At 39.9% G+C, this 26668-nt stretch overlaps 1 protein-coding gene across 1 annotated transcript in view; it reads left to right on the top strand.

The window, feature by feature from the left end:
• Nucleotides 1-26204, top strand: part of dis3l2 (DIS3 like 3'-5' exoribonuclease 2) — a 63523-nt gene extending 37319 nt beyond the window's left edge. Inside the window, exons 16-20 of the mRNA XM_056293147.1 lie at nucleotides 17299-17446; nucleotides 20898-21028; nucleotides 21534-21638; nucleotides 24722-24826; nucleotides 25294-26204. Of these exons, the coding sequence (XP_056149122.1) occupies nucleotides 17299-17446; nucleotides 20898-21028; nucleotides 21534-21638; nucleotides 24722-24826; nucleotides 25294-25395 (591 nt within the window). The 3' untranslated portion in view covers nucleotides 25396-26204. The remainder of the gene's footprint in view (nucleotides 1-17298; nucleotides 17447-20897; nucleotides 21029-21533; nucleotides 21639-24721; nucleotides 24827-25293) is intronic.
• Nucleotides 26205-26668: the final 464 nt, after the last annotated feature.

Below are 26668 nucleotides of genomic sequence, written 5' to 3'. Positions count from 1 at the left end.
GATTATTAGATAATAAATTAGCTATTGAAGAGATCAAAAAAGAGAATACAACACATCAAAATGAGAATGATAATGGATAGCTTAATCCAGCTATTTTGTAGGATGCTCTTAAAGCAGTCATGAGAGGAAATCTTATAGCTAGGACAGCATCTATCAAGAAAACTAAAGAAGAAGCCTGTAAGAAGGAAAAGGGAAAACTGTTTGAAATTGAACAACAGCATGAGAAGACACGAGACTCCGGATTAATACCAAAAATTAAAGAAATAAGGGACAGTATAGATAAATTATTAACCACAGAGATGGAAAAGAAAAGATTTCTAAAACAATCTTACTGTGGGGTGGGGCTTAGAGCAACCAGATTGCTAGGAGAAAAGACTGCAAAAACAAGTAGATAGGATGATTCATAAGATAAGGGATACACTCACAAATCAGATAACCGTTGAACCCAAAGAGATTGAAGTTATCTTCAAGAACCATTACAGAAATTTGTATAGCCAGCCTCTGTCAGCTACATCAACCAAATTGGAGCTTTTCTAGAGACACTGGCCTTACCAACAATTGAGAAAAGTCAAAATGACCTTCTGACTAGGAATGATATTGAGAGGTGGGTTGTCCTTCCAATAGACCTCAGTTCGTGAATAGATACCATAAAAATTAAAAAACTCCCACACCTCCTCTACTTATTTAAGTCACTACCAATCCGGATTCCAGAGAAACAATTCAGAGCCTGGGATAATGTAATTTCAAGGTTTATATAGCAAGGTCAAGGGCCAACAGTCAAATCTGAAACATAAATGGGGTATGGCGTTGCTGAACTTTAGAGTATTTCCATGCCGCGCATATTAGACCAAGTAATTTATTGGTGTGCTAAGGACTATGAAACAAAATGGAAAAATCTAGAGCGATACCTACAAGGAACGGAAATTCAAAGCCTCACTGGAGACAGAGAAGTAGCAAAAGATTTACTCAAACAGGTAGATGCTGTCACCCGATTTACATTAGAATTGTCGCTTAATCTTGTATGAAAATATAGATTAGAGGAAGCACTCAGACTGCTTATATGGTGGATAGCCTATGACAGACATTTTATTCCAGGCACTCGACTAGAGGTTCAAACAATGGATTCCAAGTGGTATAACAGTATTATATACAGTAATAAAAGATAGGAATGTTATGAGTTGCTAGGAGCTGAAACAAAACTATACATTAAACAACCAAGAAAGACTTCTTCAGATATTTACAATTAAGCGACTTTTATGACGACAAAATAAAGCACAATGTAAATTTAGATAAAAATGGAATAATTAGAACTATAATTGTTTACAATTCAAAGAAATGAAGAATAATATCTTCATTATATCAACACTTAATGGAGAGAAGAGGGAACACAACATTATATGTAAAACTGAAATGGGAAAAAGAGCTAGATGTGACTATTACAGAAGATGAATGGTTACATATTTGGAGAACACAACAGTCTACAACAGGTGTTCCCAAACTTTTCTATGCCAAGGATCCCTTAATAGCAGTAGCCTCTGGCTGGGGGCCCCTGTATTGCGACATGGCTTAAAAAAATTTAAATTACACTGGCAAATATAAAAAAAATCTTAACATACAGCTTCTTAATATTTCCTCATTTTTATGAATGCAATATTAATTTAATTTACATTTCAAAAAATTTCTCAGTTGTATTATATTCAATATTCTTTTTATTTATTCAGTTAGCAGCTAAACGTAATGCTTTGATTGACAGGCAGATGGTTAGTTATTTATTGGCTGCGATTGAAAGAAGGGCGTGACAAAGACCTCATTTCGGTATGGAAGGATTTATAACAATTGATATTTTATTTTAAACCGGCACAATAATCTTATGAATTGAATTTGAATTGACATTTATTTTTTGATTATATATTTTTTTTTATTAGTTTTTTTTTTTTTACTGCATTTTTCCTTTTCCTCTCCCGGACCCTCTAGCGCCTCCTGGCGGCCCCCGCTTTGAAAACTGAGGGTCTACAACATCCTCTCATACCTGGAGAGAAGATTGTTGGAAGAATGGAATTAGATTATTACACCTAAAATTAAGAGTAGATACTTTTCAATAGCACAACCATGTTGAAGACTATGTGGGGCAATAAATGTAGACCATTCCCATGTATTTTGGCTTTGTCCTGAGATCATACAGTTCTGGGAAAATGTTCATATGGTTATTAATTAAATCCTGCACTATGATATACCTATATCATGTATGGCACTGCACTTTGGTAATATGATAGGAGATATTGTGTTAAGAGAAGATGGATATTTGTTGAAAATCTTGTTGGCAGCTTGTAAAAAGGCCATTACGAAAAGATGGTACAATGCAGAGCCACCAACACAGGATGAATGGCTGAAAATAGCGAAAGCAATAAATGATATGGAACTGTTAACTCACAGGATAAGAACTCAAGAGAAGCAATGTCGAGAGAAATTGACGATGTTTAAGTATCGGCGACTAGATAAGTGAATGGTGCGCTGAATATGCTACAGAAATGCGTGGACTTCGTGGAGATGGTGCAATCCAGACCTTTTGGTTTTTGTATTGTTTTCTTTGTATAATAGAAAAGCAATCACCCCAATCAATAAAACATGCAAAGTAAACCATTATACACAACCATGACAAGACCAGACAGTAGTCTTTCATCTGCAGCTGGAGAAATTGATAATCAGCAAACGGCAAGGATTAGAGACCAATGTTAAGATATTCTGAACACAAATCACAGGATATGGAAAAGGACTGGGCCCAGAAAATAATTTTCTTCAACATCGACAACTGTCTATACTACACCAATGATCAGTTTAACATGATGGGCAACTCAGATTATAAAATTTCAATTGTCCACATTAACAGCAAAAGCCTATATACCAACTTCCAAAAATCAAAGAATATTTAAGCCACTTCAAGAATCCATTCAACATAATAGCTACATATATCGGAAACATGGATTAGCCCTGAGAAGGGTGTTGACTTTGAGTTGGCTGGATACGAATTGTCTTATAAGAACAGGAGGAACAAAAATGGGGGGGGTTGCTTTGTATGTGAGCAACAGTCTCAATTACAAGGTGGTAGAAGTATTGTCAACAGCTGTTGATGTACTGGAATATATCACAATTGAAATCTGTATGGAAAAAAAGAAGAATGTGATCATAAATTGTACATAAAGATTACCAGGATCAAATATTTAATATCTAAGGACTGGATAGAAGAAACGTATTCAAAATCAACACAAAAGGATGTGTTTAAATGTGGGGATTTCAGTATAGACCTAAATCCAAATAAGCACAAAAAGACAAGAGTTCATTACTAGCAGAATCACACCACACTGTGCCACCTTAATAGACAATGTATTCACAAACATTATAGAAGGCAACACGGAGTGGGCTTTTAATAAATGACATCATTGACCATTGAGTTTTACAGTCTGACTAATTTTAAGAAGAACAGAGGAATCCATGAATGCTTTCAAAAATGAATTACTAACACATAATTGGAATATAGTATACAAAGAAAAAGACAGACTAAGCTTATGATACATTCCTAAACATCTTTTAATCCTTGCATGACAAAAACTCAATAAAACGATTCAACAGTAAACAAATAGAGATAGGCCATCACAAAGGGACTGCATAATGCTTGTCCTAAAAAATAAGCACTATAAAGAATTCATAAAGCACAGAACCATTGAAGCAGAAATAAAATAAAATATAAAAACAAGCTAACATGAGGATATGCAAGGAGGAATACTACAACAAAGAATTGGAGACAAATAAAAACACCAAAGGTATATGGAATGTGTTGAATAGTATTATTAGAAATGGATTTAGAAGCCCAAGCTGCTGTCAGTATTTTATAGATAATAATAAGACTATAAATAACATGGAAGACGTGGTCATTGGCTTCAACAGATTCTTTGTAAACATGGGCCCAAAACTGGTAGACAAAAAAAACCCACTGACAACAAACAATCACAGAGGGGAATGATGGTGATTACAGGGACAGAAATCCAAGTTCAATTTTTCTTAAAAAAAAAATCTACTGACTGGAATGATACTGATATCACAGTAGTTAAAGTAATTGAAGATATTGCAAAACCACTAACCTACGTCTATAACATTTCCTTTCAATCTGGTAAAGTTCCAAGCAAAATGAAAATTGCAAAAGTTATACCCTTGTGTAAAATCGTAGACAGACACCAATTTAGAAACTATAGACCGATTTCATTATTGTCACAATTCTCCAAAATATTGGAAAAACAATTTGCTGCTAGACTAGACAAATTCATTGAGAAGCACAATCTGCTGGTAGTCAGTACAGGTTTTGACCAAACAGATTGACATCTGTGGTGCTCATTGAATTAATTGAAGAAATGGCTAATTGCATAGACCAAAAAATGTTTGCTGTGGGAATATTCCACAACAACTCAATGGCTGTTTCATATATCACCTATTGTCTGATAACCTGGTCTAACACACACACTCTGCAACATTAAAACCACTGGTATCATTATACAGACAAGCACTGAAAACCTTAGACAAGAAGCCATTCACTTTTCATCATTGCCATATTCTAAAAAAGTATAATCTACTTAGTTGGGAAAACCTCATCGAATACAAAAAGGTCTGCCTAGTTTATAAGCTCATGCATGCTTTAGCTCCTCCTCTGTCCAGCGTCATCACCTTCAAATCTACCACAAACAGAGCTACTAGAGGCGCAGCTAGAGGGGACCGCACAATCCCAGTCAGGCCGTCTTCTCCTTTAGAGCATCTGTTGAGTCTTCGCTTTTGCAAAAGGCTCACCCGGTTCTTTGATTCAGGTCGACATAGGCAAATAAGAAGTCAGACGACTTCTTGCTGGTTCGTGATGTTTTATTTAGCACACAACAAATAGTTCACAGGTAATGTAGCAGCGCTGGAGACGTACTCTCGGTGCAACCGGGAGTCGTCTGCCAAATAGTGGAAGAACATAATCATATATACTAAAACAACAAGGCGTGGTTCTTTTCGGAGACAGGCGTGATCTTCTTCTTCTTGGTTTCCTTTCGTCACTGTCGGTCCTGTTTCCCTCATGTTGTCTTGCAGGTGTAGCACGTGTCTTAATCAGATTTATGTGCATAGCGTTCCTGCTTCAAGGCCGTCTTAATGAGGTTGGTGTACATAGTGTTTCTACTCCAAGGCCGCCTCAATCAGGCTGGCGTACACAGCGTTCCTAATCCCAGGCCCAGCTCCTTTACATCACATCAATGGAACTCAGTACCAAGATCAATTAGAGTCCCCATCCTATTATTCATTTAAGTGTAATGTCAAGAAATGGCTTTTTAAGAACCAACGATGTCAACATTGATGCTATGCACGCACACCTCTAACATGTTGTTTAACTGTACATTAGATGTGTTGTATGTGTGCTTTTTATACATATTATTTTCTATATTATCTTTATTTTTTTCTACATTATTTGTATATTCCGTATATATTTTCTTGTTTGTTTGCTCTTGTTGTATTGTGTTTTAACTATGTTGTATATTTATTTATTGATACTATTGTATTATCCTAGGATGCCTAACAACATCAGGCAAAGGGACTGCCGATGGAAACTAGCCTAATAGCTAACTCAGGACGGGTACATTTACATTTGTTTCAAATGTTGATTAATGTACATTGTCCCTTCCCAAATAAACGTTTTAAATTAAATTGAAATTTATAGATCTAAAAAAAGGTTTTGACACTATCACAATAGATTAATAGACAAATTGGAAAGGTATAGTATCAGAGGGGTGATGCAGAACTGGCTAAGCTAATTAAGCAACAGGCAGCAGTTTGTAAAGATAGGCGATCATAAATCGTCACACATGGATATTACTTGTGGTGTATGCTAGGGGTCGGTTTTAGTTCCAAAACGGTTCATTCTGTACTTAAATTAGATATGCAAGATATCAAAAATATTGAAATTTGTTTTATTTGCAGATGACACCAATATATTTTGTTCTGGTGAGAATTTATAGCAGCTTTTGGAGGTGACCACAGTAGAAATGGAAAAATTAAAATGGTGGTTTGATTAATGATAATGAAAAAAAAGTCATCCTTAAATCTGGACAAAACAAAGTTTATGTTGTTTGGAAATTATAAAATAAACACCAAAGTAAAAGTCGTAATAAACAACGTCCAATGTGGTGGCCAGTGATACAGAGAAATTGCAAAAAAAAAAAAAAAAAGTCAATGAGACGAGGATCCTTTTATTTTATTGACGTTTATTTATTGACGTATCAACAAAGTCTGAGTCACTCTGCAGACCTGACTCAAACTTTGTTGATGTTCAATTTCTCTATCACTGGCCACCACACCAACTAGAAAGAGTATATGAAAATAAATTCCTAGGTGTGATACTAGACCATAAAATCTGCTGAAAACCTCACATAACACATGTGCGAGTAAAGCTGGCTAGGAGCATTGCAGTCATGGGAATAGCAAGACACATTCTGGATCATAAATCATTGTACCCTCTGTATTGTTCATTTACATTTTACCATATCTGATCTACTGTGTGGAGGTATGGGGTAACACCTACAAAACCCACTTACAACAAAAAAGAGCCGTAAGGATAGTTAACGTAGGATATCGTGAGCACACCAATAAGCTATTTTTGAAAACTTTATTTTCTGATTTTCAAGTTTTTTAGAACAGGTATACAGGATACACGAACAACCAAAAAAAAAAAAACACGTCGGAACCCTCCCCCAATGTTGAAGAAAAAAAAGACTATGCAGGGACTTCTTATTCCAATATACTTTTGAATACAGTATAACAGTATACACACATATATATATATATATATATATATATATATATATATATATATATATATATATATATATTGTAGTTACAACCAGGTAAAAAGTACATTCAATAAAAGGGAAAACCTTCAATAAAGTCTATGAAAGGACTCCAGGTCAAAGCACAGTTCTTGCAGGCTTTACTCTGAGCTTTTCTAAAGGTAGAAAGGACAGCACCTCCCTTAACCACTGCACAAATGATGGAGCTTTATTCGACTTCCAGTTAAAAAGAATAAGTCTGCAAGCTAGCAATGAAGCAAATGCTAGAGTATTTTCCTGCAATGTTGTGATCTTACAGTTAGAGGGGTGGAATGCCAAAGATGGCTGTGTGAAAATGGGGGGTTATGGTCTGTTTACAAATATGCAAGAATACATTAAATATACGTCCCCAGTAATTTTTGAGAGAGGGGCATGCCCAGAACGTGTACCACTGAGAATGGTCTATGGCTACACCTTGGACAGCCAGGGTCTGTGGTGGGAAAGATTCCGGCACACTTGTCCCCCGAGTAGTGAAGATGGTGAAGCACCTTAAATTGAGTTAATTCATGTCGTATAAACAATGATGAAGTGCATATATGAGTTAAGCTGTCCCGCTATGCCTCTTCAGAAAGCTCTACACCCAAATCTCTCTCCCATGCTGTTTTTGTTTTGTCCCAGGATATCTGTTTTAATCCCTGTGTCAGTGTATAGATTATAGAGACACATTTCTTCTCAAAGGGATCTAGCTCCAGAATAACAATTGGCTCCTGGGTGGCAGGTAAGGAAATAAGAGAAACACTTGGCAAAACTACGGATTTGAAGGTACCTAAAAAAAATGGGATCTGGGTATTTTATGGTCTTTGGTAAGCGTTTCAGATGAGGTGAACATTCCCTCTGTAAATAGACTGTAGAAAAACACAAGTCCATTTCTATGCCAATGTTGACATGCGTTTTCTAACACAGATGATGAGAAGAATTGATTATTTGCTACTGGAAAAAGCCCACTAGCTAGCTCTAATCCGAAATGTCTCCTAAACTGTAGCCATATCATAAGTGACGCTTTCACCACTGGGTTTGTTATTTGTATGTTACGATTATGTGATAGTGGAGAGGTGAATATCAGTAAAGAATTGGATAAGAGTTCCATGTGGGCGTCTGGGTAGTGTAGTGGTCTATTTGTTGCCTACCAACACGGGGATCTTTCGTTCAAATCCCAGTGTTACCTCTGGCTTGGTCGGGCGCCTCTACAGACAATTGTCTGTGTCTGCAGGAGGGAAGCCGGATGTGGGTACATGTCCTGGTCGCTGCACTAGCGCCTCCTCTGGTCGGTCGGGGCACCTTTTCAGGGGGGAGGGGGAACTGGGGGGAATAGCATGATGCTTCCACATGCTACGTCCCCCTGCTAAAACTCCTCACTGTCAGGTGAAAAATGGCTGGCAACTCCACATGTATCGGAGGAGACGTGGTAGTCTGCAGCCCTCCCGGATCGGCAGAGGGGGTGGAGCAGCAAGCGGGACGGCTCAGAAGAGTGGGCTAATTGGCCGGGTACAATTGGGGAGAAAAAGAAGAGAAAAATACAAAAAAAAAAAAACAGTTCCATGTGATCCCAATCTGTGCCCTCTTTATTCTTACATGTAAATGCCCAATGTAAAAGTTTTACAGTGTTCGCAGCCGAGTAGTAACAAATAAAAGTTAGGCAAGCCTAATCCCCCTGTCTCCTGAGGGACCTCCAAGTATAGTTTCTTCATCCTGGGGTTTGAATTGATCCAGATGAATGATGAAATTAACCTATCTAGTTATTGAAAAAGTTGTCTTAGCTATGAATATGGGAATCATTTGAAAAAGAGAAATCTGGGTGAGACTGTCATTTTAACTATATTAATGTGGCCAGCTAATGAAATTGGTAGCATTGACCACCTTTTAAAAATATTTTGTTCGTTCTAATAGCGTTTTAAAGTTATGGTTATATAACCTCCCCATTGAATGGGTGACTTTGATTCCTAAATATGTAACTACCTTGTGTTCAAGTTTAAATGAAAAGCTAGTGTAATTGCTATCAGTGTGGTTAATTAGAAAAAGCAGGCAGTTTGAATACTTGATCTAATAACCTGATAGGCAACCAGAGTTATCCAGGATAAGTAATAGTCTTGGTATGGATTCTGTTGGGTTGGATATATATAACAACAGGTAATCCACATAAAGCGATATGTTATGCAATCTACCGCCTCGGGAGATACCTTTAAAGCCATCCTCTGCCCTAAGAGCTGTAGCGAGTGGCTCGATCGCCAAATTGAACAGGTAAGGGAGAGAGGCTGCAGCACCAACAAGCTATTTTTAAAGTCAAATGCTTTGAAGTTCAGGGATTTAGTGGAATTTAACACAACACAGATAATGTTCAAAGCAAGGAACAATCTACTACTGAGTAAAAAACAAAAAATATTCTTGGATAGAGAAGGGGAAAATAATTTGAGAGGGAAATTAAATTTCAAAAATTGTGTTCATACAAGTTTGAAGAGCATGGGCATTTCAATCTGTGAGGTGAAATTGTGGAACTCAAAGTGCAAACATTACGCAGTTCAAGAAGCACAAAGGACTGATTATCGAGATATAGGGATGTCGAAAAGTTAACTGTCAAGTTTCATTTATCTCTAAACAATTCTTACTACTTTTTCATTTTTTTCTATGACAAGTAGTTATTTTGGTTGTACGTAGCATTGAGATCTGTTCATTCTTGGTACATGACATTAGGATGGTTTTCTTTTTCTGATGTGTTTTTGATATGTTTTTTTTTCTTTTTGATCACAGTAATTGAGTGTATTGTGCAGCACAGCTTGCATTGAATTTGAACTACGCAGTACAAAGGCAATTGAGTTTGAAATGTATAATAGCTTAATTGAGAATAGGTGAGAAGGGGTAGGAAAAAAGTTTATACTTCCCCCTACTCCTTTTCGAACATGTAACAACGTAATGCATATGGAGATTTGTTCGCTGAGTTTGATGTGTGGATTTATCGATCACTTCAGATTATTGGCAATGGCTTATCTGTATGTTATATCCTGCTTATTTACATGTTCGAAATAAATCAGCATTCGTTCATTCAGTATGATGAGGATCCCAAGCAGTGTCCAGACGCCACCGGAACAGCCCAGGACCCGAGCCACAGGACCACAAACACCATGTAGACAAAAAACACATTAGCCACACATCTGAGTGATAGAAGGCTATAACATTGAAACAGGATAACAAATGACATGGATTTATAATGTATAAAAAGAAAATGTGATGAGGGGGATGCCAAGCAGTATCCAGGTGGCGACCACCATCACCATGGTGACCTGGGAGGAGGACAGACTGCACGTGCACACAAGGGCGACTCGCATCATACCATTCACACACAAAAGAAAGAAGACATTCAGAGAGAGAGAATAGACGTAAGATAGGAGAACAGCTTGCAATAGTCAATTATCTGTATGCTACAATCTCGTCGGCAGAATAGTGCTTGGTAAATTCATTGAGACAGAAACTGGCCCTTCATGTAGTACAGGTTGTGAAGCACTTGAAGGCAACTAATTGTAGGCTAAGGCAAAAACAGTTTTAATTTTGGATTTAAAAGACTCAACAGAATGATTGTTTGATAGCAGCAGACCGGTTATTCCACAAGAACTGGGCCTGATAGGAAAAGACTCTGCCACCAGCTGACTTCTTAACTTTGGGTACACCCAGGACCCCTGTATTTTGAGAATGAATAGCTCAAGATGGAATGTACAGTTTAAAGAGATCAGACAGGTAAGATGGGGCAAGCCCGTTTAGGATTTTATAAGTCTGCTGAAGCACCTTGAAGGTCTGATCTAACATGGATAGATTAGCATCTCTGTGTCAGCCATGGACAGGAAAGATTGAATTTTAGCTATGTTATGTAAGTGAAAAAAAGGCAGATCTGGTGATTTCTGTAATGTGCTTATCAAAGGAAAGTCTGGGATCAAACGTAACACCAAGATTTTTGGCTGCCACACTTTGTGAACTCAAGAGTTGTCATCGTTGCTTGATCAAATTGGTATCTGTCTAGCAGGGCCAATGGCCAGCATCTCGGTTTTATCTGAATTTAAAAACAAAGTTTAGTGACATCCAGTTTTTCACAGCAGCCAATCAGGCTTCTAAATTAGTCATTTGAGTATGATTATCAACCCTTATAGGCACATACTGCTGAGTATCATCAGCATAGCATTGGAAATGTATTCCATAACTGCATGTAATTTGGCCAAGAGGTGAAATTTAAAGAGAAAAAAGTAGAGGGCCAAGAACTGAGCCCTGAGGTACGCCATTTTTAATGCCAGAGAATTTTGATGTAATAATATTGTAGCAGACACAATATGTTCTCCTGATATATAGGACTTAAGCCAAGAGAGAGCTAAGCCAGAGCAACCAACATGAAATGTATTCTAATAGTATACAGTGATCAATTGTGTCAAAGGCTGCGCTGAGGTCCAGTAGTAGAAGAACAGAAGTGGAATCAGAGTCCATAGCTAGTAGATCGTGCACCACTCTGGTCAGAGCAGTTTCAGTGGCGTGACAGGCCCTGAAAGCCAATTGAAAAGGGTAATATAGTTTTCTTCTACAGGGGTCGAAAGTTGTTACGCAACTCTCTCTAGTACTTTAGAAAAGAATGGAAGATTAGAGACTGATCGATTGTTATTAAGAGACCCTGGATCAAGGTGTGGTTTTTTTTTAAGTAGAGACTTAACCACAACTGTCTTAAAACTTCCAGGAACACTGCCCATAGTAAGTGATAAATGTCTAGCATTGTAGGTCCCAGGAAAGGTCAGAGATCTTTAAAAAGTTTTTCTGGTAAAGGGTGAAGTAGGCAATTAGTTGGTTTAGAAGCCGACACAAACTAGTCAAAGTATTGAGAGATAGTTTCAAAAGCTGTGATAACGAACTATCAGTGACTCATTGTATAGATATGAATTTGGAAAGACAGGATCTGCAGGAGTAGCTGGAGTTGAACTAATTTTGTTTATGATCTCATCAACCTTATTGCAGAAAAAGTCCAGAAAATCATGGGCCATGAATGGTGAGCATTTACTAGATGGCTGCTTTTTAATAAGTTTAGATACTGTCAAAGAGAAATTTGGGGTTATGTTTATATCAATTAATTGAGAGAGATATGCTGCTTTTGCGGCAGATAAAGCATGCTTGTATTTCAATAAACACTCATGCCAAGATAGGTAAAAAACTTCCAGTTTTGATTTTCGCCATTTACGTTCCAGTGTACTGCAGGCCTGCTTAAGCGCACATGTCTTGTCATTAAACCAGGATGTAGGCCTCTTAAGTAGCCTAGCTGTGGTAGTGAGGGGTGCAACTGAATCGAGAGCCTGCTCTTAGTGACAATGGCGGAGAGAACTAAACAGTCAAAAGACTGGTTATAGTTCACGAGAGTCAATGCTGACCATGCTCGTTGCCACAAGTGCAACAAGTCTTTTGCATATAAGGGCGGAAACACAAGCAGTCTTTGGAAACATAGCAAAGGTGCATCAAATACAGGCGGAGAAATGCAGTTTTTGATTGCCTAGCTTGTAGGTCATCTCGTGTTGCCCTAGCCACCTCAGATATGTTATGTACAGTGCATCCGGAAAGTAGTCACACCCCTTCACTTTCCCCACATTTTGTTATGTTACAGCCTTATTCCAAAATGGATTAAATTCCTTTTTTTCCTCATCAATCTACACACAATACCCCATAATAACAAAGTAAAAAAGGTTTTGTAAATTTATTAAAAATAAAAAACTGAAATATTGCATGTGCATAAGTATTCACACCCTTTGCTATGACACTCAAAATTGAGCTCAGGTTCATCCTGTTTCCACTGATCATCCTTGAGATGTTTCTACATCTTGATTGGAGTCCACCTGTAGTAAATCCAATTGATCGGACATGATTTGGAAAGGCTAACACCTGTCTATATAAGGTCCCACTGTTGACAGTGCATGTCAGAGTAGAAACCAAGCCATGAAGTCAAAGCAATTGTCTGTGGACCTCCGAGGCAGGATTGTATCGAGGCACAGATCTGGGGAAGGGTACAAAAAAATTTCTACAGCTTTGAAGGTCCCGAAGAGCACAGTGGTCTCCATCATTCGTAAATGGAAAAAGTTTGGATCCACCAGGACTCTTCCTAGAGCTGGCCGCCCAGCCAAACTGAGCAATCGGGGGAGAAGGGCCTTGGTCAGGGAGGTGACCAAGAACCCGATGGTCACTCTGACAGAGCTCCAGCATTCCTCTGTGGAGATGGGAGAACCTTCCAGAAGGACAACCATCTCTGCAGCACTCCACCAATCAGGCCTTTATGGTAGAGTTGCCAGACGGAAACTTCTGCTCAGTAAAAGGCACATGACAGCCCGCTTGAAGTTTGCCAGAAAGCACCTAAAGGACTCTCAGACCATGAGAAACAAGATTCTCTGGTCTGAGGAAACCAAAATTGAACTCTTTGGCCTGAATGCCGAACGTCACATCTGGAGGAAACCAGGCACCTCTCATCACCTTGCTAATACCATCCCTACAGTGAAGCATGGTGGTGGCAGCATCATGCTGTGGGGATGTTTTTCAGCGGCAGGAACTGGGATACTAGTCAGGATTGAGGGAAAGATGAATGGAGCAAAGTACAGAGAGATCCTTGATGAAAACCTGCTCCAGAGCGCTCAGTACCTCAGACTGGGGCGAAGGTTTACCTTTTAACACAACAACAACCCTAAGCACTTAGCCAAGACAACGAAAGACCTGAAAATAGCTGTGCAGCGACGCTCCCCATCTAACCTTACAGAACTCGAGAGGATCTGCAGAGAAGAATTGGAGAAATACCCCAAATATAGGTGTGCCAAGCTTGTAGCTTCATACCCAAGAATACTTGAGGCTGTAATCGCTGCCAAGGGTGCCTCAACCAAGTACTGAGTAAAGGGTGTGAATACTTATGTACATGCAATATTTCAGTTTTTTATTTTTAATAAATTTACAAAAAATTTCTACAAAACATTTTTTCACTTTGTCATTATGGGGTATTGTGTGTAGATTGATGAGAAAAAAAAGGAATTTAATCCATTTTGGAATAAGGCTGTAACATAACAAAATGTGGGGAAAGTGAAGGGGTGTGAATACTTTCCGGATGCACTGTATGCCAGCAGCCTAGAGCCTACATGGATATTACTAAATTATAGAAACATAGGTTTATGATTTAAAAGTAACATTGTCCAGACATGAGAAAATATAGCAATGTTAGTTATGTTCTCAATCTTTATTCCTTAGAAAATAAAAAGAACTGATAAGTGTACAGTTAAAGTACTGGATCGATAGGCAGTTATCAGTAAGAATAGTTGTGCCGTTAAAATCCTTATAATATCCATCCCTACTGCACCCATGCACATGGTTAATTTAGATCGGGGAGCAACAATGCCCATTATATATTCAGGTAAGATTACTGAAAGTAAACGAGACGTCAATTGTATTTTACAAATAGGCAAATAATTCACAGCTGATCTCGGCACAGGAGAACTGGAGGAACACTGGATGAACCAAAATATGTTTGTTTAACTGACATCATGAGGGGGATTAGACCAGGTTTCCCACTCTTGAAAGGAAAACATTTTACAGGATTTTTCAAGGACATATTCAGTGACTTGTATATATATGTATATAAGTTACTGAATCTGCTCGTGCTCACAGGTCACCTATGAATGATTCAAATTTGACAAGGTGGCCAAACAGCTCAAAACTACGTGAAATTGATGTCTCAACACGTAAACACGTTTTTTTACGTTGCACCTGTTTATATATAAAAATGAACATGCTAACAACTGGATACAATGCATAAATGTGTTGCTTTCACATAAACACTGTGTTGATCAAAGCTTCCTTTCCTTTCCAAACATGTGGCACTGCAGAACAGTCAGACAATAGCTGGGTATCAACGAGGGCTGAAATGGGGCATCCGTGGCTAAAAATGTGCAATATGAGCTCAGTAAAACATTTTGAAAATTAAATCTTAGATGAACATATGACTTAACAACTTTATAATTTTCTAGGATCTCATGACTATTTCCAGGACATTTTATAAGTTTTCAAATTTTCCAGGTGTTTTCCATGACTGGAAAACTAGTCCATAAATTTCCAGGATGCACGGGAACCCTGTAGACGCTGGAGTGCTATAGACTCCAATGTTACAAACTCATCTATATACACACAATGTCAAGAGTAGGATTAATGACAGCCACAGCTGGAAATCACCTCAGTAGTTGCATTAAAAAATTTCCTGTGGCTGAGCTATATTTTCTTACCGTTTTATTGGTTTAGCATGAATGGAAGTCATTCACCTACATTCATTTTATATCATGATCATGAAAACCGTGACAGTTAAACACATCTATCCATCCATCCATCTATTATCTTAACCGCTTATCCTGCTCTCAGGGTCGTGGGGATGCAGGAGCCTATTCCAGCAGTCATTGGGCGGCAGGCGGGGAGACACCCTGGACAGGCTGCCGGGCCGACACACACACACGCACTCTTTCATTCCGAGGGACAATTTAGTACGGCCAATTCACGTGACTTACATGTCTTTGGGCTGTGGGAGGAAACGCAGACACGGGGAGAACATGCAAACTCCACACAGAGGATGACCTGGGATGACCCACCAAGGTTGGACTACCCAGGGGCTCGAACCCAGCACCTTCTTGCTGTGAGGCGACCGCGCTAACCATTGCGCCACCTGTTAAACACATCTGAAGTCTTCTAATAAGGTCCCTTTCTCTTGGTAGGCGAAAAAAGGGGTGGTTTGTCGCCAAGTCCGAGCACCAGAGAAGGGGAGATATGCCAGGCAGAGATCTGCACTCTACTGAGTATACACTTCTAGTTGTTTTTGTGCCATGTGTACGTGTGCAAACTGGTTGCTGAGTGACATAAAGGAAGATCTGATGATGATGGTAGCAATAGCTGCTATAGTGCAGCGGTGCGCGATGTTGTTGTTGAAGATCAGCTGTCTTGTTGGTGTTCAGTAGTGCATATAGTGCGTGATAGTATATTTTGTATGTGGCTGTGTTGGCTGTATCAGTGGGGGGGCTGCAGTTTGTTACTGAAGGCCCTGACTGAAACCCCACAGTATGCAACTGTGTTTTACTGTAATCTGAGTAAGTCTGAATGTGCCAAACATGTCTGTGGCAGAGGAAGCACTGATTCTTGTTCTGATTATTCTTTTTCAGCAGCATGGTTGCCCAGTGGTTAGCACTGTTGCCTGACAGCAAGAAGGTCCTGGGTTCAAGTCCCAGGGTTATCCTTTGTGTGGAGTTTGCATGTTCTCTCCATGTCTGCGGTGGGTTTTCTCCGGGTGCTCCGGTTTCCCCCACCATCAAAAGAAACATGCACATTAAGACTTATACTCCTGACTGTGCCTCTGACCAGGGTAATGGGAAAGGAACTGGAGTCGGTCCCTGGATGCAGCATGAAGGCGACAGCCCACTACTCCTAGCTACACTGACCACAGCTAGGGAGGGTTAATTTGCAGTAACTGAATTTACCCAAGGGGATTTAATAAAAGAAACGTAATAATAACTTAATTTCTTCTTCTCACCACATCCAAAAACCATCTCTTTGGCCTTCTTCTTTTCATCTTGCCTGGCAGCTACATCTTCAGCATCCTTCTCCCAGTATACCCAGCATTTCTCATCTGCACATGTCCAAACCATCTAAATCTTGCCTCTCTTGCTTTGTCTCCAAACCGTCCAACCTGAGCTGTCCCTCTAATGTACTCTTTCCTAATCCTGTCCATCTTTGTCACTCCCAACAAAAACCTTAGCATCTTCAACATTACCACCTCCAGCTCTGCCTCCTGTCTTTTCATTAGTGCCATTTTCTCCAAACCGTACAACATAGCTGGTCTCACTACCATCTTGTAAACCTTCCCTTTAACTCTTGCTGGTACCCTTCTGTCACAAACCACTCCTGACACTCTTCTCCACTCACTCCACCCTGTGCACTCTCTTCTTCACCTCTCATCTGCACTCCCCTGTTACTTACTCATCCACCTTCGCCACCTCTACTCCTTGTATCCTCACTATTCTGCTGTCCTCCCTCTCATTCATGTATATGTATTCCGTTTTGCTTCTACTGACTTTCATTCCTCTTTTCTCCAGTGCATCATTCCAACTCTCAAGGCTCTCCTCAACCTGCTCTCTACTCACTGAAGCGCTGATATGCAATTAAAATCCTAATAAGTATAGATTTATCTTGAAGTTTTATGGTGAAGCCTGAGGAGGGTTAAGTGATTCAGCATTATAAGTTTGTCAGTGGAAACGTCATTGAAAGCATTTCTTACTGAATCATTGCACATTCCAGGTATTTTCATAGCAATCTAAGGGATCTTATGAATTAAAGTCACTAGATGATGTCTTTAACGTGGGTCATTTGTTTCTCCTAGATGGCAGTGTACTTCTGCACCAGTGTGCTGAAAGATGAGATCCTGTTTAAACACTACGCCCTCAACGTTCCTTTGTACACCCACTTCACTTCTCCCATCCGACGTTACGCAGATGTCATTGTACACAGGCTGCTGGCCTCCTCATTGGGTGAGTTGCCTCCACACAGTAAGCACAAGACATTTTCTCTGCATCTCTTTTTTTTTAATTGGGATTTGCAACAACAACAAAAAATACACCTGTGTCATCAGAGCATTCAAAAAGGGTGAAAAGTACACATTCCCTTTACAAAGACACATCACAAAAAGTCACAATTGACCCATTGCTAAACACCACAACAACCCACAGAAACCAAGAAAACAAACAAACCACACAACCAAAAAAAAAAGCCCCCATCGGTTGACCAACAATAAACCTTGTCAATAGTAGACACCAATAGTCAGTGCAGCAACACATCACCCACGTCAAAACAGACTCAATATTAGTGCCCATCTAAACCACAAGAGCTGCCTCAATCAGGGATAAATTGGAAATTCATTTTCTGATCAAATTGAAAGAAGAATGGAGCCACTTAACGAAAATCTGATTTTTTCTAATCTCAGAAAGTAGAGGATGTCTCTTATCCAGTGGGTATGAGAGGGAGCTACAGCTGATTTCCACCTGGTCAAGATTAATCTTCTAGCCAGTAGGGTGACAAAAGCCAAAACGTCTTTTTTGGATTTAGAGAGGGAGGGCGATGGGGTGGAGACCCCAAACAAAGCACCAAGAGCATTTGGTTCTATTTTTCCCCCAGTTATCTCTGACAGGGTATTGAACATTTCTGTCCAGTAATTTTGTAGGGATGGGCAAAGCCAAAACATGTGTATGAGGTTTGCAGGGGATTGTTGACACCTATCACAGGCTGGTGATATACCGTCATAGACCTTAGCCACTGAGCCTTAGTGTAGTAAGTATGGTGTACCACTTTACACTGAATAAGACCATGTCTTGCACAAATAGATGAGCCACGTACACGTTCTAAAATCTCCACCCAAACTTCCTCTGGTATTACCTCCCCCAGATCCCCCTCCCAATGGGTCTTTATACTAGAGTTTAATGACTCTGGACGTAAAAGATTGATTTGGTTGTATATACAGTGCATCCGGAAAGTATTCACACCCCTTCACTTTCCCCACATTTTGGTATGTTACAGCCTTATTCCAAAATGGATTAAATTCCTTTTTGTTTCTCATCAATCTACACACAATACCCCATAATGACAAAGTGAAAAATGTTTTGTAGAAATTCTTGCACATTTATTAAAAATAAAAAACTGAAATATTGCATGTACATAAGTATTCACACCCTTTGCTATGACACTCAAAATTGAGCTCAGGTTCATCCTGTTTCCACTGATCTTCCTCGAGATGTTTCTACATCTTGATTGGAGTCCACATGTAGTAAATTCAATTGATTGGACATGATTTGGAAAGGCACACACCTGTCTATATAAAGGTCCCACTGTTGACAGTGCATGTCAGAGCAGAAACCAAGCCATGAAGTCAAAGCAATTGTCTGTGGACCTCCGAGACAGGATTGTATCGAGGCACAGATCTGGGGAAGGGTACAAAAAATTTCTACAGCTTTGAAGGTCCCGAAGAGCACAGTGGCCTCCATCATTCGTAAATGGAAGAAGTTTGGATCCACCAGGACTCTTCCTAGAGCTGGCCGCCCAGCCAAACTGAGCAATCGGGGGAGAAGGGCCTTGGTCAGGGAGGTGACCAAGAACCCGATGGTCACTCTGACAGAGCTCCAGCGTTCCTCTGTGGAGATGGGAGAACCTTCCAGAAGGACAACCATCTCTGCAGCACTCCACCAATCAGGCCTTTATGGTAGAGTGGCCAGACAGAAGCCCCTGCTCAGTAAAAGGCACATGACAGCCCGCTTGGAGTTTGCCAGAAAGCACCTTAAGGACTCTCAGACCATGAGAAACAAGATTCTCTGGTCTGATGAAACCAAGATTGAACTCTTTGGCCTGAATGCCAAACGTCACGTCTGGAGGAAATCAGGCACCTCTCATCACCTTGCTAATACCATCCCTACAATGAAGCATGATGGTGGCAGCATCATGCTGTGGGGATGTTTTTCAGCAGCAGGAACTAGGAGACTAGTCAGGATCGAGAGAAAGATGAATGGAGCAAAGTACAGAGAGATCCTTGATGAAAACCTGCTCCAGAGTGCTCAGGACCTCAGACTGGGGCGAAGGTTTTACCTTTCAACACGACAATGACCCTAAGTACACAGCCAAGACAACGAAGAAGTGGCTTCAGGACAAGTCTGTGAATGTCCTTGAGTGGCCCAGCCAGAACCCAGACTTGAACCCCATTGAACATCTCTGGAAAGACCTGAAAATAGCTGTGCAGCGACGCTCCCCATCTAACCTTACAGAGCTCGAGAGGATCTGCAGAGAAGAATGGGAGAAATACCCCAAATATAGGTGTGCCAAGCTTGTAGCTTCATACCCAAGAAGACTTGAGGCTGTAATCGCTGCCAAGGGTGCCTCAACCAAGTACTGAGTAAAGGCTGTGAATACTTATGTACATTCAATATTTCAGTTTTTTATTTTTAATAAATTTGCAAAAATTTCTACAAAACCTTTTTTCACTTTGTCATTATGGGGTATTGTGTGTAGATTGATGAGAAAAAAAGGAATTTAATCCATTTTGGAATAAGGCTGTATCATAACAAAATGTGGGGAAAGTGAAGGGGTGTGAATACTTTCCGGATGCACTGTATATGAAATTGAGCCTTTCAGGGTTGGGACTGGTGTCAATGGAATCATTTGGTAGGTTGGGAAACATGGGGAATGTGTTACGGGCAAAACTACGGACCTGTAAATATCTGAAAAATTTTTGCCTAGGAAGTGAAAATCTGTCTGAAAGTTGCTGATAGGATGCAAAAACGTTATCAATATGCAAGTCTTTAAAAGTGTTGATACCAAGATTTGACCAAATCAAGAAAGCACAGTCTGCCAGGGAAGGAGGGTGATTATCAGCTAATGGGGCATAGGTAGAAAATTATTGTAGACCAAAATAGCACTTAAACTGAACCCAGATCCCAAGAGAGGTTTTAACAATTGTGTTTTTAGTATAGGGAGAAGTAGAAGAATGTATAGGAGAGTGTACTAGAGCCTTCAGTGATACCAGTTTGGTGGAGTTTGCCGCCATAACAAGCCGTGTCGGGGGGGGGGGGCTCATATTCTGCATCGTGCTTTGGATCCATCCCTCTCTTACCCACACACCAATACAAAAGACGTCTTTTTTTTTTCTTTTTTTCTTTTTTTGGATAGTGTCTCTCTTGTGATGCTGGACATTGTTGGGTGATATTGTAGAACTGCAAATGTGAACAAAACACAAGACAGCCTCAGATCTCAAACTGAACTCAACATTTGTCATGTTCTCTTGAATTACTATTGTTTCCCCAGTCTTTGCCTCCTTTGTGTGCGAGTGCTCATGTTTGTGACTGTTTGAATCGGTTTATTTATTTTTGTGCTTTTTGTTATTCTTTTTTATTCTCATTTACATTTGTCCATATCTGTCCAACGAATGTTTGCGTCTTGTAGGTTGCGTACCCTGTATAGGTTTGACAGGAGAGGAGGTCCATAAGCAGGCATTACATTGCAATGACAAGAAAACTGCCTCTAAGAGAGTCCAGGAGCTCAGCACAGATTTGTTTTTTGGAGCATTTGTCAAGGTACCGGAGCCACATCACAACACGATGTTTGAAAATAGGACTTTAAATAAATACTTGCTTGTTTTTTTTCTTCCATATTATCGTGGACATGATACAACAGATTACAATATAATCCTTGTTATAAAAAGCTTGTTTTACGAACATTGAATAAACCCGGTCCAATGCCATTTCCCCATTTTTAACCTCTAATCACTAACTCCTCACAAACGTCCCTTTTCTCCCCCTCCTTATCATTTTTTTAATGACTTTGTCGAAGCACATTTTTTTCTATTAAGGACTGCCTTGGTCACCGGAGTTCCACTTTACAATGGCTTTGACCCTTGCACTCCTCCTTTTTAAAGATTTCTTGTAATTTGGGTGGAGCTGTAAAATTTGTCAGCTAATTTCCTGAAATGTAAACTTAAAAGTTGTTTGATGCTATGTTCATGATACCAACTCACAACCTAAGTGTTAGTATCCAAGACAGCCATATAACTGATAAGTCGTCCTACAATATTTTCAACAGGAGTGTGGTCCTCTGGACTCTGAGGCCATGGTGATGGGAGTGCTGGATCAGTCCTTTGATGTGCTGGTGCTTCGCTATGGGGTTCAAAAACGTATTTATTGCAAGGTTGGTTGGATTTCAATCCATTTACAAGTAAAATTTTCACTTTAACCTTCTTTTTTTCTCAGATTATCGATCATCTTTCCAGAAGACGTACATTTGGGGCAATTGGACGAAAATATCGGCATTGGGCGACTGGCTGAGTCCAGTCGATGGTAGGGCTGAAGGATTTGGGGAAAATAAATCTAATTGCGATTTTTTTTTTTAGACCGATAATGCGATTGTGATTTAGTATGGAATTTTTTTAAAGTTCCTTATCTCCTGTATTATTCATTAAACACGAGTAATAAATCACTCCATAGTATGATCAAAACAACATTGGATACACTCAACATATAAACTGCTCTTTCCTGTAGGCCAGGCCTATGTGTTATGATAAATTGAGATGAATTGATGCATGAATTGATATCAATAACATGTCTTTATTTAAATACTGAATTGTAAAAATAAAAACCTTCAATCACAGAATATTGACTGACTTCAGGCCTTGTAAACAGGTAATATAATTATGACTGAACTTTTTAATAAAATCTGAAAGAGGAACAAAAAAAACACTGCAGAAAAATGGGCCTGGTATGAACATTAAAATGAAAAATACAAATCTTACTGATCGCCAGTCAGTAACAGTAACTAATCACACAAACTAAAGTACATAAACATAAAAAAGAACAAATCTGTGGCTCTACCACTCTAAAAATATTTAGATAACTTAAAGTCATTGTAATAAACATGTAAAATGTAAACATCTGGATTTTGCTTTTTAATAAAATCTAAAAAGAAACTGAAAATTAATATAAATATTAAATATTAATCTTACTGACAGTAACAAACCAAAGACTAAAGTGCACCAGGAGTGTGGCTCTGGCAGCCACTATGTCATCTTACTGTATGGTTCTCAGTAACTCACAGGTTTTTTTGCCAGGAAAACCATATCCACTTTTGCTGGTTTTAAGGACGAACAAGTTTAAGTTACTATATTCCCTCCAGAGCTAAACAGACATTCTGATGGAGAATTTGTGGCTGGTACACAAAGATACTTGCAGGCCAACTTGCTTAGTCATGGAAAGTTGATCTTGTGCAGCTTCCACCAGGGCAAGGGATCTTCTTCTCAATTCATTATTCCCATCGGTCACATGACTTTCTCGTTGCTGCCATGTTGGATCACAACCTAGATGTGGATACATGTAGCAACCATTTGTTTATTCTATGTTTTTGCTCGAATGTCCAAGCCATCACAATCTTGCCTCTCTTGCTTTGTCTCCAAACCGTCCAACCTGAGCAGTCCCTCTAATATGCTCATTCCTAATCCTTTCAATCTTTGTCACTCCCAACAAAAATCTTAGCATCTTCAACTCTGCTACCTCCAGCTCCACCTCCTGTCTTTTCATCAGTGCCACTGTCTCCAAACCATATAACATAGCTGGTCTCACAACCGTCTTGTAAACCTTCCCTTCAAGTCTTGCTGGTACCCTTCTGTCTCAAATCACTCCTTCTCCACCCTGCCTGCACTCGCTTCTTCACCTCTCTTCTGCACTCCCTGTTACTTTGGACAGTTGACTCCAAGTATTTAAACTCATACGCCTTCATCACACTCTCCTCGCTTTTCAGCACATTTCCATCTTTATCCTTGAGCACCCTAATCTGCTGCACATCCCTCCCAGTTCGGTCCCTCTGTCTAGCCAATCAGTACAAATCCTTCTCTTCGTCCTTAGTGTCTAACCTCTCATACAACTCACTATATGCCTTTTCCTTTGCCGTTACCACCTCTCTCTTTGCTTTACACTGCATCTCCTTGTACTCCTGTCTACTTTCTTCATCTCTCTCACTATCCCACTTCTTTGCCAACCTCTTTCTCTGTATACTTTGCTGTGCTTTCCTCATTCCACCACCAAGTCTCCTTGTCTTCCTTCCTCTGCCCTGATGACACACCAAGCACCTTCCTAGCTGTGTCCCTTACTATTTCTGAAGTGCTTGCCCAACCACCTGGCAACTCTTCGCTACCACCCAGTGCCTGTCTTTAACTCCTCCCTGAACTCCACACAACAGTCTTCCTTCTTCAACTTCCACCATTTGATCTTTGGTTCTGCCTTCACTTGCTTCCTCTTCTTGGTCTCCAAAGTCATCCTACAGACCACCACCCGATTCTGCCTAGCTACGTTCTCCCCTGTCACCACCTTGCGGTGTCCAATCCTTTTCAGATTGCGCCTTCTACATAAGATATAGCCACCTGTGCACTTTCCTCCACTCTTGTACGCCACCCTTCTTGCCCTGTGTTGTTGTTATGGTAGCAAGACACATTCTGCACAATACCTGACTCTGTGCAGCATTGTCTTTCCTAAATCCAAAATAGGTCCAGACAACCGACGTACTGGTCCTCTTTGACAGTAAAGTCACCTCCTCGGTGTTCGGTTCTGCAGAGGCCATGTTCACAAGATAGTAATGTTACTGCTACAATCACAGCGTAGCGTGGCAAGTTGTTTTCTTCATTTACTGCTCTCACTCACATGTCACGTGAACGTAGGGTAGCATGTGTGTACATGAACCCCATATGGCCGGGTGTTTCCAACCCTCTGGTTGGTTAGATTATATAACATTAAAAAAAACTGTTTATTTTAATCGCAGCCTTTGCGATTTGAAAATTGTGTTCTATTACATTGCGATTTCGGTTTGAATTCTGTTAATCGTTCAGCCTTAATTGACGGTTGTTTGTTTGGGTTTTTTTGGGCTAAAGTCCAATTTCAGCCAGATAAATGTTACCTTCTTAGATCCATGAAATAAAGAATGTGCAAGTCAACAAAGTAGAGATTTTGAGGTGAAAAATGCTCTCCCAAAGCCATTTTTTGACGTGTCTTGAATTTTTTTTTTTTTCATTTTGCATTTTTAATTTCCACGCAGAGGACCATTAAAATTGTACCTTATTTATGATCATATAGCCTTCTCATTTGTAAATAAAAAGGCCTTTTGTCTCATCCTATGTCCTGGTATATTTTGCAGTTTATCTCATTATACGTCATACTTTAGGCTAAGATAGATTGTTTTTTGCGGTAAATTTGTTGTCATTTGAAAACATCCATGTTTTTTTGTCTCAGTCTCTGGCAGGACTGGAGACATTCCACTATCACAAGGTGGGTAAAAAAGGAGAGCTGACTCTAATCTGGGCATCAGAGGACCCAAGGAAATCCTCAGCACAGCAGGTAAGAACCACAAAAAAAAAAGAAGCTTGTACGGACAAATAAGGAAACCAGGCTTAATTCCAGGCTTTTTATTCTTAGGTCTTACCCTTGATTAGATGGAGGTATCTTTTTTAAAGAAGTCAATTTTCCAAAGCAAACAACCTAGTAGTGATACCCAAAAAGTGTTCTTTTCGTTATTTGTACAATGGTAACAGTCACTGAGGCACAGCTGTGTACCAAAGTTTACCTTATCACATTGAGAAAAAGGTCCTGAGGCATTGTGATTTCAGTGCTGTCAATGTTTTTGTCAAAAAAGTTTAAAAACAGAATAATAGAAGAGGAAGTCAAAAGGAGAAAGCTGAACAAAACACTCCTGGGTCAAAGATTTGGCAGAGCTCCCTGTGCATAATGGGAGTCATTAACATGATCCTTGACCAGTCAGATTATACAGCCAAGACTGTTTTGACTAATTTGTGTGTTCTCCGCAGGTCATTTCAGTCTTCAGCATAGTGGAGGTGCAGCTAAGATCAGATGGTGCTGCCGTCAAATATAATGCTGTGCTGAAGAGGCCTGGTGACGAGGGATCCTAATGAAGACTCAGATGTGCCATAGACTACATTAAAAACATTTTTTAGTTCATTTAAATTTAAACTGATTGATTTTTACCCTGGGGGACCTGTGTCTCCGCCCAGAGGGGAGAAGAATAAATTCCTCCAAGAGTTGGTGGTCAGAGCTGGCTAAGATTGACTGTGCCTTCTACAAAACTTGTCTGTCATAGATTTTTTTTGTTTGTTTTTTATTTTTCCTCCTTTTTTCTCCCCAATTACATTTGGCCAATTACCCCACTCTTCTGAGCTGTCCTGGTCGAGAATCTACTCTTATTTTCAATCCAGTAGAAGGCAGTATTGCAACGTTTTGGATGCAAACAGCCTCTAAAATCCAACGAAGAAGAATCTAAATTAACAATATGTATACTTTTTATTTTTTTATTTTTTTGCTACAATGGTGACCTGTTAGACATGTATTATGCACCTAAGCTTTAGCAGTGTTAAGAAGGCTTTGTTGCGCCAACAAAGCTTACTTTTTTATTCTTTTTTGCTTTTCCCCCCTTTTTCTTCCATTTGTACTTGGCCAATTACCCCACTCTTCCAAGCCGTCCCGGTCGCTGCTCCACCCCCTCTATCGATCCAGAGAGGGCTGCAGACTACCACATGCCTCCTCCGATACATGGGGAGTCACCAGCCGCTTCTTTTCACCTGACAGCACCTAAGCTTTAGCGGTGTTAAGAAGGCCTTGTTAATCCAACAAAGTTTACTGAACTGAATTTAGTTGTTGTTTTTTTTTTTTGCATCCCCCCCCCCTTTTTTTTTCAGTTATACTTGGCCAATTACCTCACTCTTCCGAGCCGTTCCGGTCGCTGCTCCAACCCCTCTGTCGATCCGGGGAGGGCTGCAGACTACCACATGCCTCCTCTGATACATGGTGAGTTGCCAGCTGCTTCTTTTCACCTGACAGTGAGGAGTTTTGCCAGGGGAACATAGCACGTGCGAGGATCACGCTATTCCCCCCAGTTCCCTCTCCCCCCTGAACAGGCGCCCCAACCAACCAGAGGAGGCGCTAGTGCAGTGACCAGGAAAAATACCCACATCCGGCTTCCCATCTGCAGACACAGCCAATTATGTCTGTAGCGAACGGCCAACCAAGCCGGAGGTAACACGGGGATATGAACTGGTGATCGGAATAGACCGCTACGCTACCCGGACGCCTATGTGCCAGTTATTTTGCAATTTTTTTCTTCTTTAAACACACTGTGACCAGACCTGAATCAAGCTTTTCAATTTTAGCCCATACAACATCCCGTCC

This window comes from Lampris incognitus, chromosome 14, assembly GCF_029633865.1.
Source record: "Lampris incognitus isolate fLamInc1 chromosome 14, fLamInc1.hap2, whole genome shotgun sequence".
Classification (NCBI taxonomy): Eukaryota; Metazoa; Chordata; class Actinopteri; order Lampriformes; family Lampridae; genus Lampris; species Lampris incognitus.
Note: the sequence above shows the minus strand (reverse complement) of the source record. Positions and strands in the feature narration are given on the sequence as shown.